Source organism: Peromyscus californicus, unplaced genomic scaffold (genome assembly GCF_007827085.1).
Source record: "Peromyscus californicus insignis strain IS unplaced genomic scaffold, ASM782708v3 Scaffold_15__1_contigs__length_86483966, whole genome shotgun sequence".
Taxonomy (NCBI): Eukaryota; Metazoa; Chordata; class Mammalia; order Rodentia; family Cricetidae; genus Peromyscus; species Peromyscus californicus.
The window spans coordinates 63304425-63320365 of record NW_026294447.1 but is presented as its reverse complement, the minus strand read 5'-3'; the positions used below and the strand labels follow the sequence as shown (position 1 = coordinate 63320365).

General features: G+C 41.6%; 2 gene segments (V, D, J or C); both read left to right on the top strand.

The window, feature by feature from the left end:
• The first annotated feature begins 2327 nt into the window (after positions 1-2327).
• Positions 2328-2828, top strand: LOC128110374 (Ig heavy chain V region PJ14-like). The segment is given in 2 exon segments: positions 2328-2373; positions 2458-2828. Coding segments are annotated over 2 exon segments (417 nt in total).
• Positions 2829-11820: 8992 nt separating this feature from the next.
• Positions 11821-12417, top strand: LOC128110373 (Ig heavy chain V region PJ14-like). The segment is given in 2 exon segments: positions 11821-11866; positions 11951-12417. Coding segments are annotated over 2 exon segments (513 nt in total).
• The last annotated feature ends 3524 nt before the right edge of the window (positions 12418-15941 follow it).

Sequence of the window (15941 nt, the reverse complement as noted above, 5' to 3'; positions counted from 1 at the left end):
TCGGTGTGTGTATGTGTGTTTGCATGTGGGACTGTGTGTGTGGCTGTGGTTGCAGTTGTGCAGACTCCACATCCATCCTCTCATCAAAGATTTTGAAATTATCCTTGTGTTTTCTCTATAGATGCGAACAACATCTTAATCAAATCAACTAGAGAAGGAAACAGGTTATGTCATCTTAAATCTTACAGCCATCATGTAGGGAAATCAGGACATGAAATCAAAGCAGGAACGCGAAGGTGGGAACTGAATCAGGAAACATGAAGGAACTCTGCTTACTGGCTTGCACTCCATGGTTGTTCAGCATGCTTTCTTATACAACCCAAGAACACGTTCCCATGGACAGCACCCCCTTCATCAGCCTGGACCATCCCACATCAATCATTGCTCAAGAACATGACCCCACAGTCACTCTTGCAGAACAATCTGATGGAGGCCTTGTTATTCAGCTGAGGTTCCTTGTTCCATGATGACCCTAGTTTGTATTATGTTGATGAAATTCTAACCACAACACAAATGTACAACAGGATACTGTCATGAAAACATGACCCATTAAGTGAGTATCCCTGCATCCACCAGACATAAGTAAACAAATGACTGAATAAACACTAAGGAATAAGAATCCATCTCTCAAAGAGGATATAATTATAAATAATGGGTGAATTTATCATCAACTCTTTCCCTTTACAAATAACATTTTGAAATACTTTTTTCGATGCAGGGTTTCTATGTGTAGTTTTGATGCCTCCCTGGATCTTGCTGTGTAGACCAGGCTGGCCTTGAATTCACAGAGATCCACCTGGTTCTGCCTTCCAAGTGCTGAGATTAAAGACATGTGCCAAGTCCACCCGGATGCAAAAAACTTTTGCTTAGTGACTTCCTTTAGGGAATTCATGGAAAAGGGAAACCAAGTGCAAGGGAATACAGAATATGAATACAAACTATCTCTGAAGGCACCAAAGACAAAGATACTTGAATAATTAGACTTATGCCAAGATCTCCAATATGATACAAGAGATGTACATTTATTTCTGTAATACTCCTTCCCAAATTTTTGTAACCAAAATGAAAATATCAGATAAACCCACCATGAGACATACTGAGAATAATGTCGGAAAATATTCATCTAACACTCAGAGCATCAAGAACAGCAAAAACACAGGACCTCATAGTGTGGGTGACCATCAGAATTTGCACAGGATGGCTGATTCCCTAAGATTAAGATCTGACTTTACTACTGCCATTCTGAGTACAAAGATTATGCACACAGAAATAAGGGACACAAAATGTGAGATCTCCAAAACAATACAGACATCCTCTGAGTGTTGACTGAACAGGAGGGCTCCATCCCTGCACTTCACTTCCCCTGTGATTTACATTATCAAGGCGTGGAGGAAAGATCTACACACAAACATTCTCTATGATGATCAACACCTCAAGGCACAGGGTCCCCATGCGCATGTCTACTTCTTCTCTACTTCATGTCTTCACTTCAGCTTCTCTGGCTTATTTTTTACTTTAGTTAGCATAACTCTCAAACCTAGTTGCACAGTATAGTGTTTTATGAACAGCTGATCTTCCCATCCCTTACCAATGCAATAATCATATTTAGGAACCTAGGATTTTCTGTGTTATATACTAAAGAAGAGATATAAAGTATACAGAGAAAAGCAGACTGGCGTAAATCAAGAGGCACTAAAATCTAATATCCAGTTATGGTGTTTCCAAGTGAAAAGTGAATAGTTTAATCAGTCTCTTGGGGCTCCTCTCAGATGAACACAGGAAATAACATGATTAATGTTAATGAGCTGGTTCCTCACAAGCTGTTATCTAGGTGAGTTATGAGAATAAAATTGATTCCACTGACACCAAGATAATAAATTTGTAGTTGTTCCTTAAGCAGAGTTTCTAATCACTAAGAGGCCCAACTCCAACCTGAATTCACTTTAGGAATTTATAGAGATGTACAAATGCATTTAGGACATGGTACCCAGTTCTGCCTATGCTGTGTGAATGTGGGTTCACTTAGTATAAACCCTCCCATGATTTACTTGTCAGGTCTGCACAGTGTATTCATACTATTTCTCATTTCTCAGGGATTGGGAATATAGAAAATAACAGGAAAATGTTCCTGAGTTTCCATCTCCAGTTCATCTAGGAAGCACAGGGCAAATCTAAGTCACCTGAGGGAAGAGTGGAAGCCTTGCCCTGTGCTTCCTTTTATCCTCTCAGGAACCTCCCCCAATGCAAAGCAGCCCTCAGGCTCAGGATGAAAGCCCAGGCCCAGCTGAGAAGCCCCATCTCCTTCTCACTAGAGCCTCCAGCAGAGCATGGCTGTCCTGGTGCTGCTCCTCTGCCTGATGACCTTTCCAAGCTGTAAGTGGGTCAGGGTTTCAGGAGAGGGACCCAGGCATGTCGTCTATGGGACGTATGACTGATGGTGATGTTGTTTGTCCCCAGGTGCCCTGTCCCAGGTGCAGCTGAAGGAGTCAGGAACTGGCCTGGTGCAGCCCTCACAGACCCTGTCTCTCACCTGCACTGTCTCTGGGTTCTCATTAACTGGCAATCATGTACACTGGGTCCGCCAGCCTCCAGGAAAGGGTCTGGAGTGGATGGGAGCAATATGGTATAATGGAAACACAGATTATAATTCAGCTCTCAAGTCCCGAATCTCCATCACCAGGGACACCTCCAAGAGCCAAATTTTCTTAAAACTGAACAATCTGCAAACTGAGGACACAGCCATGTATTACTGTGCCAGAGACACAGTGAGGGAACTCCAGTGTGAGCCTGCACAAAAACCTACCTACAGAGACACTCAGGACCAGTAGGGGGTGCAGGAGGGTACAGGGGGGCCAACAGAGTCTCTCAGGATCAGTATGGGGTTGCTTCAGAAGATAGGAAGCTCTGGGCTATGCTACATGAGCATAACTTTCAATGTCAGAACCTGTGGTTTCCTCTTCCAGACAAGGATATCCTCTAGAAGCCCCCCTCTACTGTCATATTCTATTCAACTTTTTGTATTCACACACTACAACAAATGATTTTTCCCACAAACCCTCTCAGCTATCCAGTTATTTCTTGTTGTCCCAGAGAATGGCACATAGTTTGATACACTCAATCCATATATTCAAACATATATTTATACATTTCCTTCTATATACAGATATTTCAAAAGGAGTCAATAGTTCTGACATTCATTTAATGTTGAGCTCAGTAAGTAATCTTGAGAATTTTGAAATATCTGCAATTTATTCTCTTTATTTTTGCACACATGATAGAGAAATCATAGCTTCCCTAAATTAATGTCATTTTCCCAAGACACCTTGGAAAATGAAATACCTATGGTTTCCTTAGTCTACACCAAGACGAACCTGCTGTGGATGACTGATTGATAAATAAAACACTGATTGGCCAGCCAGACAGGAAGTATAGGCAGGACTAACAGAGAGGAGAATTGAGAGAACAGGAAGAGAGGGAGGAGGAGACACCAGCCTGCTATCCAAAAAGCATGATGTAAAGGCAGTAGGTAAAGCCACGGAATACATGGCGTGGCGACTTATAGATGAACAGAAATGGGCTCAGTATAAGAATAAGAGCTAGACAATGGTAGGCCTGAGCTAATGGCCAAGCAGTTTAAATAATATAAGCATCTGTATATTTATTTTATAAGTGGACTATGGGACTACCGGCCCCGGAGAGAAAAAATCTAGGTACAAGAACCCATAAAAGGATAGAGTTTAATATCATTTTTACAGATTCCAATTTACACATATGTATATTGATAAAAATTGGCTTTCTCATCAAAGTCCTAAGCAATGATTCATCTACATGTTGAATGACCAATTTTTTTTTTCTTTTGGTCTTTTGAGACAGTGTTTCTCTGTGTAGCTTTGCGCCTTTCCTGGAACTCTCTTGGTAGCCCAGGCTGGCCTTGAACTCACAGAGATCCACCTGGCTCCACCTCCCAAGTGCTGGGATTAAAGGCGTGTGCCAACATGACCAATTTTTGTTTGGGGGATAACTCATAAAGTCTACTCTCTTCATATGTGAAGAACAGGGCATGTTGTTATTAACTGTGGTCAACATCCATAAAATTCATTATTTGTGGTAATCTCTCCCATCTATTTAATCTTCACACTTTGCACTGTCCAAACCAGGGACATCCTGCCATAATTTTTTCCCCTGAGATCCATTTCTTAGCATCCCCTTGATAAGAGGTCCTTTTGTTTTCTTGGTCTCTGGCTGTCATTTACAAAATGCCCTCCAAAATCTTCCAGCTTGATGTAGCATGTATACTCTTGTGAATAGACTTGCAGTAAACATGAGCATGGGTCATGATTGTTCATCCAGGTGTTGGGGAAGCAACTGGGAATTTATGTTCAGTTGTTGACACATGAACTTAGTAACTCATAACCATCTATAAGTACAGAGAACCTCCTGCCCTTCATTTGTCTCTATGAGCACTAAACTACTCAGACAAAAATGTATACACATAATTAAAAATAAAGTATTTCTTTAATTTTTTCTCATCAACCACTGGGAGGTATTCTAATTTAAGAGTTCTTTTGTAATGTATATGAGACATTGATTCAAATGTTAATTTTTCAGGAATACTACTCTGCTGTGGGATGGTCTGTATGTCAAATATGTTGCTCTGATTGGTTACTAAATAAAACACTGATTGTCCAGTAGCCAGGCAGGAGGAAGTATAGGCAGGACAAGGAGGAGAATTCTGGGAAGTGGAAGGCTGAGTCAGAGAGACACTGCCAGCCGCTGTCATGACAAGCAGCATGTGAAGATGCCGGTAAGCCAAGAGCCATGTGGCAAGGTATAGATTAATAGAAATGGGTTGATTTAAGATATAAGAACAGTTAGCAAGAAGCCTGCCAGGGCCATACAGTTTGTAAGCAATATAAGTCCCTGTGTTTATTTGGTTGGGTCTCAGCGGCTGTGGAACTGGTAGGTGACAGAGATTTGTCCTGGCTGTGGGCCAGGCAGGAAAACTCTAGCTATACTACTCCCTGTTAAAGATTGGATACTGTGCCATCCAAGAGATCAGTCTCATTTTTCTTCTCATGAATAACTTATTTCTATCACTTATCTGAGTCAGAAGGATAGCAGATATCTCAAAGAACATGGACTTGAGAGGGGATGTACTCCTGAACAGACATCATCCTGCCCTTCATTCTCTGCTTGGGCTCCTTCATCTTGACCAATCCATGGAGGCACAAAAGGTTGCATAAGGCCAACATCTCTATCACCAGAGAAATGGATATTAAAGCCAAAAGGATAACTAAGGGAATGAATGCCAATTCCCAAAAGAAGGAACGGAAACAAGTGTTAGGATGGGGAGGAAGGGGTCCCTGTGCAATGTTGATGGGGACATGGTTCTACTATATTATTAGTAAATATGTGGAGGTCCCTCAGAGAATTACACACACAAGATCACCTGACCCAGCAATCTTAATTCTGGGTGAGTAGACAAGGGGAGCGGTAGGCAGGGAAGCAGAAAGTGATGGAAGGAAGGAGGGAAGGAGGGAAGGAGGGAAGGAAGGAAAGAAGGAAGGAAGGAAGGAAGGAAAGAAGGCATGAGGGAAGGAGGGAGAGAGAGACATAAGAGTAGCAGGCGCCAGAAGGGTCATCAGGAGTGAAAGGAAAGAGAGTGTAGTGGGATGGATATAATCACAGTGTACTATATAGGAACATGATATTTTGTTTTTAAGTAGAATGAATGACATATACCATAAAAGAACATTCTAAATGTCATAGGATGTTAATATACAAATATCTGCCTGTCCTTCTACATGTGTATTTGTGTAAGTGTGCCTCTGTTGTTTGTCTATGTGTCTATATCTGGGTGTTGTATGCTTTCTTGAGAGATGAGTTTTTCTCATAATATAGTTTACATTACAGAGGTTACCACAACATCCTCTGATCAAAAAACCAATCTTATGGGTTAGGTACCCACATAGGCTGTGAGTAGGGGGTTGACTTCAAGGACTGGGCCTCCATTCCCCTGAACAAGCCTCTGTAGACAGTCCAACTTCCCTTCCTGTCTAAGACCCCAATGACTCTCAGAAAACCAGCAGCTGAGAACACAGCTCAGCAGCCTTGCCATCGTCATTTCAAAGTGTGACAGACACTGTTGCTCATCTGAACAGTTCATTCCTATTTTTACCTTTTCACTCAGGTATGTGGTGTTGAACATCAATAATGAAATTCCTGCATGTGCTGTGGGTCATCTTCACATTAGACTTGATGATGTCATCATACCATGCAGTCCCCACTCTGGATAGGAGCCACCAGCTAGGGATGCAGTTTCTTCCTCCTTCTCCTCTTCCTCCTCTCTTTTTATTTGTCCATTTAATTGGTTAAATTGATTTGTCCTCCCTACTCCTACTTTCTTGCAAATGATGCTCAGAATATTGACTGCTATGGGATGTCCTTCTACATGCTGTGAATGTGTGTTTCTCTCATTGCTAATAATAAAGTTGATTGGCTGGTAGCCAGATAGATAGTATGGGTGGGACAACCAAACTAAGGAAGTGAAGAGAGCCACAGTGTCTGGCAGACACCAGCCCCCACCAAGGAAGCAAGACATATGAAAAATGAGGCAACAAGCCATGAACCACATGGCTAAACATAGATAAGAATTATGGGTTAATTTAAATGTAAAAGCTAGTTAGTAAGAAGCCTGAGCTACTGGCTGAGCATTTATAACTAATATAAGCCTCTCAGTGATTATTTTGAAGTGGCATCAGGACAATATGGGACAGATAAAAGCCTCTGTTTAAAATTGACCCTTTACACTTTCCTTCTCTGCTCTGTTACAATCAGTCATAAGTGCTGGGAATCAAGGAGAGAAACTTGGGGAGGCTGATGTTTGTTTTAGGAATATATAACCAAAGGCTGTAATTAAAACATAAGCTGCTGTAGGAAAAAGTGATGTTTTAAAAGATAGAAGGGCTAAGCATATAGCTCTATGGTGGAACATTTGCCTTCAATGTATAAGGTCTTAATGTCAAGAACCAATCCCAATTTAAAAAAAAAGATCAGATTTGTGCACAGAAAAATGTCATTTCTCACATCTATAGACATGAAAGAGGCAATCTCATGGCCAGAGGGGAAGACAACAGCTGGAGGGGGAAGTACAGACGGAAAGTGGTGCACAGTGGAAAGGGAACGAGTATGAGTTATAAAAGTTTGACTCTTGTGTTGCAAGCAATGGAGCTTAGGTCTGCAGCATCCATCGCAGGCTTCTAAATGACTACAAACTATGAGGTCATCACAGGGAATGGGCAATGTTAGAATGAATGGAAATGCTAATTGCTGAGACTGTGTGGGCATATATGTGTGTTTGCACATACATGTGGAGGCCATGATTCTGAGAATCTTCCTCAATTGACCTCTATCTTATTTATTGAGACGGGGTCTCACACTGACCCTGGAGCTCACTTGTTCAGATAGAATGGTAGGATGACAAGACAGAGAGCCTCCTGTCACCATTTCCCCAGTGCTGGGATAAACCATTCCACCCTGCTTTGTAGTTAAGTGTTGAGGATCAAACTGAGATACAGTCCAGGATTTTATCACTACACATTGTACACATTAATGAAAAAACAAATACATATATTATATAATGATTTTTAATACTATAATATACTCTAGTCAGAGACATTCCGTTTAAATTATATTGGCTATTGGTACATGAACATACATAAAATATTATATATAAAATATTATACTTTCCAAAAGTTTACAATGAAGATATTACATATTAAGGAAGCATTTATAAGCCCACTTAGAGTATATAATTATACACTCTATACATATTGATATTCAAAATGGGAATAAAAACAGTGGTAAAGATATATGATCAAATAGTCTTTTAAAACATATATTCAGAATGCTAGATGGAGATAACTGACCTGGACAGAGATGTTTCATCTTGATGGAGATTTTTTTAGGTAAATGGACTCTCTCAACACCTACATGTTGCTCTGTGCAAATGTGATTGCACCTCTGGATTCTAAAGATGACTGTGAGTCCTGATTGAGCTCCAAGTCTGTATCTCACCCAGAGGCATATCAGTCAACATCAATAACTTAAGCTCAACTACTTTGGGCTGGCATGACTGCAGAACTAGGGCTGACTTTGGAGTCACTGGAGACCATGTGTAAGAGAGAGGCTCCTGACATGTCAGATAACAGCCAAACCATACATGCAGGTCATATACTAGATAGGGACAAAAGCAAACGATTTTAAAGGAGAAAATGCATTTGGCAATTATGTAATTTTAAATCATTATCTATAGGAAAATTAATGTCATGAAGCCAATCTCTTAAATTTCCTTAAAACTCTGACAGTTATGGAATTGGGCAGCTTGGGAGTGAGGAAGGATCTAGGAAAAGATAAAAGAAGGGAAATAATCATCAGAGTATATTTCATGAAAGGATTATTTTCCAAAAATTTAATTGGTGAATGAATTTTTTAAAAAAACGAAATGTTATTGTCAGGAATGGTGGTATACACATTTAATCCAGTCACTAGGGAGACAGTGACAAAAATAATCTCTCATAGTTCAATACCGGATTGGTCTACACAGTGAGTGCAGGCCAACCAGAGTGACCCTATAATAAGAAAGGTAGAAACACAGTCAGCCTCTCTGACAGTTTCTGCATATGGATATGAAGCTGTGTTGTTGTGTGTGTGTGTGTGTGTGTGTGTGTGTGTGTGTGTGTGTTTGATTGTGTCACTAAGTGTAAGTGTGACTGACTCTGTATGTGTGACAGTGTGACTCTCTCTGTGTATGTGTGTGTGTGTGTGTGTGTGTGTGTGTGTGTATGTGTGTGTTTGGATGTGTAACTGTATGTGGGGCTATGGTTGCAGTTGTACAGGCCCCATATCATCCTCTCATCAGAAGACTTTGAAATTATCCTAGTGTTTTCTCTATAGATGTGACCAACATCATAATCAAAAGCATCGAGAGAAGGAACCGAGTTATGTCATCTTAAATCTTACAGCCATCATGTAGGAAAATCAGGACATGAAATCAAAGCAGGAACGTGAAGGTGGGAACTAAATCAGGAACCATGAAGGAACTCTGCTTACTGGCTTGCACTCCATGGTTTTTCAGCATGCTTTCTTATACAACCCAGGAGCACCTTCCCATGGATGCCACCACCATGTCTTCCTGAACCCTACCATGTCAATCATTGATCAAGAACATGACCCCACAGTCGTTCTCACAGAACAACCTGATGGAGGCCTTGTTATTCAGCTGAGGTTCCTTGTTCCCTGATGACCTAGTTTGTATTATGTTGATGAAATTCTAACCACAACACAAATGTACAACAGGATGCTGTCATGAAAACATGACCCATTAAGTGAGTATCCCTGCATCCACCAGACATAAGTAAACAAATGACTGAACAAACACTTAGGAATAAGAACCCACCTCTCGCCGGGCGGTGGTGGCGCACGCCTTTAATCCCAGCACTCGGGAGGCAGAGCCAGGCGGATCTCTGTGAGTTCGAGGCCAGCCTGGGCTACCAAGTGAGTTCCAGGAGAGGCGCAAAGCTACACAGAGAAACCCTGTCTCGAAAAACCAAAAAAAAAAAAAAAAAAAAAAAAAAAAGAACCCACCTCTCAAAGAGGATATAATTATAAATAATGGGTGGATTTATCATGAACTCTTTCCCTTTGTAAATAACTTTTGCTTAGTAAATTTCTTTATGGAACTCATGGAAAAGGGAAACCCAAGGAGCAAGGGAGTACAGAATATGAGTACAAACCATCTCTGAAGTCACCAAAGACAAAAACACTTGAATAACGAGACTTATGACAAGTTCTCTAATATAGTATAAGAGATGTACATTTATTTCTGTAATACTTCTTCGCAAATTTTGTTATCACAATGAAAATATCAGAAAAACCTATGATGAGACATAGTGAGAATAGTGTCTGAAAAATTCTAACACTCAGAGCATCAGGAACAGGAGGAACTCAGTACTCACAGTGTGGGTGACCATCAGAGCTTGCACAGGATGGCTGACTCCCTAAGGTTAAGACCTGCCTCTACTACTGCCACTCTGAGTACATAGGTTATGCACTCAGAAATAAGGGACACAAAATGTGAGATCTCCAATACCAAGACAGACATTCTCTGACTGCTGACTGAACAGGTGTGCTCCAGCTCTAAACTTCATTTCCCCTGTGATGTACATTAACAAGGAATGGAGGAAAGCACTACATACTCATGTTCTCTATGATGATCAACACCTCAAGGCACAGGGTCCCCATGTTCATGTCTGCCGTCTTCTCTACTTCTTGTAGGGAAACAGTTTCTCTTGTATTGGTGAAATTAAGGCCACTCCACGTAGTTAAAAGGAGATTTATTTAATGGCATAACTTACAAATTAAGGGATAGGTAGGTCGCAGGGTCTGGGGAAGGTGTATCGCAGTCCAGCGGTGTTCTCTGGAGCTCTGTTTGGCCCACCTCCACCATCCAGGGTTCCGGAACAGAGAGAGAGCGCTGGCCCATCCAGATCTCGGGTCTCCAGGCGCCTCCCTTGGCCCCGCTTTGTAGGCATGACAGTTGCCAAAGTCTCAATGGGGGTTGGAACTTCCAGATCAAAGCTGGAATGGCTACCCACTACACTCTGGCTTATTTTTTACTTTAGTTAACATAAACCTCAATTCTAGTTGCACACTATAGTGTTTTATGAAGTTTCATGAACAGCTGAACTTCCTATCACTTACCAATGTGATAATCATATTTAGAAACCTGGAATTTTCTATGTTACATGCTAAAAAAGAGATATAAAGTACACAGAGAAAGATAGACCAGCATAAGTCAAGAGGCACTAAAATCTAATCTCCAAGTATGGTGTTTCCATGTGAGAAGGTGAATAGGTTGCAAAAAGACTCTAGGGTCTCTGTGGGGCATTTACCCACCAACCCCACAGCTTCCCAGAGTTTTCTTGAGTGCGAGCAGCAGGAAATATTAGATCGAAGGGTTTATTGTGGAGAATCTTGCAGAGATAAACAGATAGAAACCAACGGGCCCTGACTGTCTCTGCCCCAGGGTTTTTATAGAGGCGCCAAGGGGTGGAGCAAAAGACCTCCTCCCCCAGCACAGCCAAGTGCAGACCATCTCAGACACCTGCACTCAGGTCCGTGGTCCTAATCATCCTCTATGCGGACCTGCTGGGTAAAGCCACGAGGAACCCCAGAATGGGCTCCCACAGGTCTCCTCACAGATAAACACACGAAATCACATGTAATAATGTTAGTGAGCTGCTTTCTCACAAATTATTTCCTATATGGATGATGAGAATAAGACAATTCCACTGACACCAAAACAATAAATTCTTAGTTGTCCCTTAAGCAGGGTTTCTGATCACTAAGAGGCCCAACTCCATTCTGAATCCACTTCAGGAATTTATAGAGATGTACAAATGCATTTAGGACATGGTACCCAGTTCTGCCTGCACTGTGTGAATGGGGATTCACTTAGTATAAACACTCTCATGATTTGCTTGTCAGGTCTGCCCAGTGTGATTCATACTATTTCCCATTTCTCAGGGATTGGAAATCCAGAAAATAACAGGAAAATGTTCCTGAGTTTCCATCTCCAGTCCACCTAGGAAGCACAGTGCAAATCTCAGTCACCTGAGGGAAGAGTGGAAGCCTTGCCCTGTGCTCTCTTTTATCCTCTCAGGAACCTCCCCCAATGCAAAGCAGCCCTCAGGCTCAGGATGAAAGCCCAGGCCCAGCTGAGAAGCCCCATCTCCTTCTCACTAGAGCCTCCAGCAGAGCATGGCTGTCCTGGTGCTGCTCCTCTGCCTGGTGACCTTTCCAAGCTGTAAGTGGGTCAGGGCTTCAGGAGAGGGACCCAGGCATGTCATGTATGGGACGTATGACTGATGGTGATGTTGTTTGTCCCCAGGTGCCCTGTCCCAGGTGCAGCTGAAGGAGTCAGGAACTGGCCTGGTGCAGCCCTCACAGACCCTGTCTCTCACCTGCACTGTCTCTGGGTTCTCATTAACTGACAACAGTGTACACTGGGTCCGCCAGCCTCCAGGAAAGGGTCTGGAGTGGGTGGGAGCAATGTGGTATCATGGAGGCACAGAGTATAATTCAGCTCTCAAATCCCGAGTCAGCATCAGCAGGGACACCTCCAAGAGCCAAGTTTTCTTAAAACTGAACAATCTGCAAACTGAGGACACAGCCACTTATTACTGTACCAGAGACACAGTGAGGGAGCTCCAGCGTGAGCCTGCACAGAAACCTCCCTACAGAGACACTCAGGACCAGCAGGGGGCACTGATGACCAACAGAGGCTTCCCAGGAGGAGTAGGAGTCACTGCAGAATCTAGGAAGTTCTGGACTATTCAGCATGAGCACATGTTTTAATTTTAGATCCTGCAGATTCCCCTCCAGCCAAGGAAATCCTCCAGAGGACTTTCTCCATGTCATATTCTATTAAACATCCTATTTGTTCATACATTAGAACAAATCGTTTTCCCCACAAACCCTCTAAGTTATCCTGTTGCTTCTTGTTAGCCCAGAGAATGACACATAGTTTTATACATTCCACATATATATAAACATATATTTATACATTTCTTTATATATGCAGATATTTGAAAAGGATGAAACAGTGCTGACATGTGTTGACTGTTAAGTTCAGTAAGTAATCTTGGGAAATTTTAAAAATCTTTAATTCATCCTCTTTAGTTTTGCACTTGCAGTAGAGAAACCACAGCTTCCCTGACCTAATGTCATTTTCCAAAGACACCATGGAAACATTAATATTCATGGTTTCCTTTTTCTAAGAACCACAGAAAAGTTTACACTTGGTTATCATTTTTGACAGATCCCATTTTACACATTTATATCTTTAGAAAGTAAGTTTTCTCTCAAAGTCCTAAGCTATGATTCCTCTACATGCTGAATGTTCTGTTTTTGTTTTGGGGGATAACTCATAAAATCTACTCTCTCCATATATAAAGAACAGGATACGTAGTTATTAGCTGTGGTCACATCCCTACAAATCACTATTTGGGACAATTCCTACCATCTAACTAATTAATCTTCACACCTTCATTGTCCAAACCAGGAATACCCTGCCATAGTTTTACTTTACCTGAGATCCGTTTCCTAGGTTACACTTGATAAGAGGTCCTTTCATTCTCTTGGTGCCTGGCTGTCATTTACAAAATGCCCTCTAGATTCATCCAGCTCAATGTGGTAAGTAGACGCTTGTGAAGAGAGCTACAGAAAACATGAGAACAAAGTTTGATTACTCATCCAGGTGCTGGGGAAACAACTGGGTATTTATGTTCAGTTCCTGACACACACAATTAGTAGCTCATAACCACCTGTAAGCACAGAGGACCCATGCTCCATTTGTCTCCATGAGCACTAAACTACCCACACAGCAAAATATACACATAATTAAAAATAAAGTATGTCTTTAATTTTTTCACATCCAGCACAGGAGGCATTATAATTTAAGAGTATTTGAGTAGTATAAATGAGGCCTTGATTCAAATGTTAATATTTGAAAAACACATTCCTCCTTTTGATTGATTAATAGTATGTTTGAAACATCACTACTCTCTGTTAAAGGTTAGGACATTGTCTCATTCAAGAAATCAGCCTCATTTTTCTTCTCAAGGGCAACTCATTTCTATCACTTAAAATGAGTCAGAAGGATAACAGATATCTCAGGGAACATGGAGTTAAGAGATGATTTCCTCATGAACAGACATTGTCCTGCACTCCATTCCCTAGTTGGGCTCCTTCATCTCGACCAATCCACGTAGGAAGAAAAGGTTGCATAAGGCCTCTTAAAAGGTCTTATTAACAAAAACAAACCTGGAGCCAGGTATTGGATTGAACGCTGAAAGATCAGAGAAACAGAACAAGCCACAGCCAACCTCACTTCACAAATTCCTCAGCTGATCTTGTTTCCTTAAACCGAAAACTTCTAGTCCTCCCAAATGGATCTCAGCTAAACTGCTGCTCAAAAGTGTAAAAGATTAAAAAGCTTCTAGTTCCTGGTCCTCACACCTTATATACCTTTCTGCTTTCTGCCATCACTTCCTGGAATTAAATGTGTGTGCCTTTCCCAAGCAAGACATGAGATCTCAAGTAATGGGATTAAAGGCTTGTGTCACCATGCCTGGCTCTGTTTCTGGTGTGGCCTTGAACTCACAGAGATCCAAATGAATTCTATCTCTGGAATGCTAAGATTAAAGGCATGTGCCACCACTGGCTAACCTCTGTGTTTAATATAGTGCTGTTCTATCCTCTGACCTCAAGATATGTTTATTGGGGTACACAATATATCAAACACAGGCTACATCTGTAATCACCAGAGAAATGGATATTAAAGCCAAATGAATAAATTTTCCTTGTAACCAGAGGATTGAATGCAGTTTCCCAAAAGAGAGAATGCAATCAAGTCTTAGGATGGAGAGGAAGGGGTCCCTGTGCAATGTCCATGGGAACATGGTCCTGGTATGATATTAGCAGATATTGTGGTGGTCCCTGAGAGAATCACACACACAAGACCACCTGACCCAGCAATCTCAATGCTGGGTGAGTGGACAAAGGAAGAAGAGATGTAGGCAGGGAAGCAGGGAAGGATGGAAAGAAGGAAGGAAGGAAGGAAGGAAGGAAGGAAGGAAGGAAGGAAGGAAGGAAAGAAGGAAAGAAAGAAAGAAGGAAAGAAGGAAAGAAGGAAAGAAGGCAGAGCCAGAGGGTCATCAGGAGTGAAAGGGAAAAGAGAAAGTGTAGTGGGATGAACTAATATAATCACAGTACATCATAAACTAGCAGGGTATTTTGTTTTTAAGTAGAATGAATGACATATACTGTAAAAGAACATTCGTTCTAAATGTCATAGGATGTTAATATATGTATGCCTGTCTGTCCTTGTAGGTGTGTCTTTGGGTAGGTGTGTTTCTGTTGTAAGTCTGCTTGAGTTTATATGTCTGGGTATTTGTGTGTTTGTTTGAGAGATGTGCACTTTCTCATAATAGAAATTGTTTAGATTACAGAGGTTACCACAGCATCATTCAGCAACAAAGTCAATTTCAGGGGTCAGGTGCTCAGGGAGGCTGTGAGTAGGGGGTTGACTTCAAAGACAAGCCTCTGTAGACTGTCCAGATTCCCTTCCTGTCTAAGACCCCAGTGACTCTGAGAAAACTGCCACGGACTGGCCCATTGGGGGTACCATGACCGTAGGAGAACCAGGACTTGGGGAGTCAGGAAGGCAAGGATTTGGCGAATGACAGACAGACAACACACTCAGAAGTGGTTTGAATCTGCTGCAATTTTACTTCTGCAAATCAGTAGTTTATATACAGAAAAGAAAACTATCAAGTCATACAAGGAACAACAAGAGCTTGGCAATAATTCAGTTACATCATCTTTAAAAAAACAGCAAGCACACAATTATTAATCGGCGCTAGACATATCCCTTCACCCACAAGAACTTGATGACCCAAAGAGCAGTCTGTGTTTTTTAAACTTAGTACAGTCCCTAGACTTGTGTAGACTTCTTTGCGGTTGCGGCTGTGTTCTTCATCTTTATCTCAGCCGCTCACTAGTTTATTATGCACTTCTACTTTTCTGGTTCTCATGACCCACTTAGCCAATTTGGATGCTGCAGATCCTCCCTAAGTCTTTCTTCAGTTCTTTACCATATATCTCTTAATATAAAACCTTTTTACCTGCTGAAATATGGACTCTTGTACTTTTACTCCTGTAAGGGGAAGGGGTTCTGTTGTAGTCCTTAAGTATTCCATGCTGAACTTCCTCAACAGAGGAGCCCACCATCTGCCTCCTATGAGATAACGTTTTCTACCATAAATCACTTTAGTTGGGATTTCTAAAGGATTCCTACTGGGTGAGTGTTCATTCCCTAG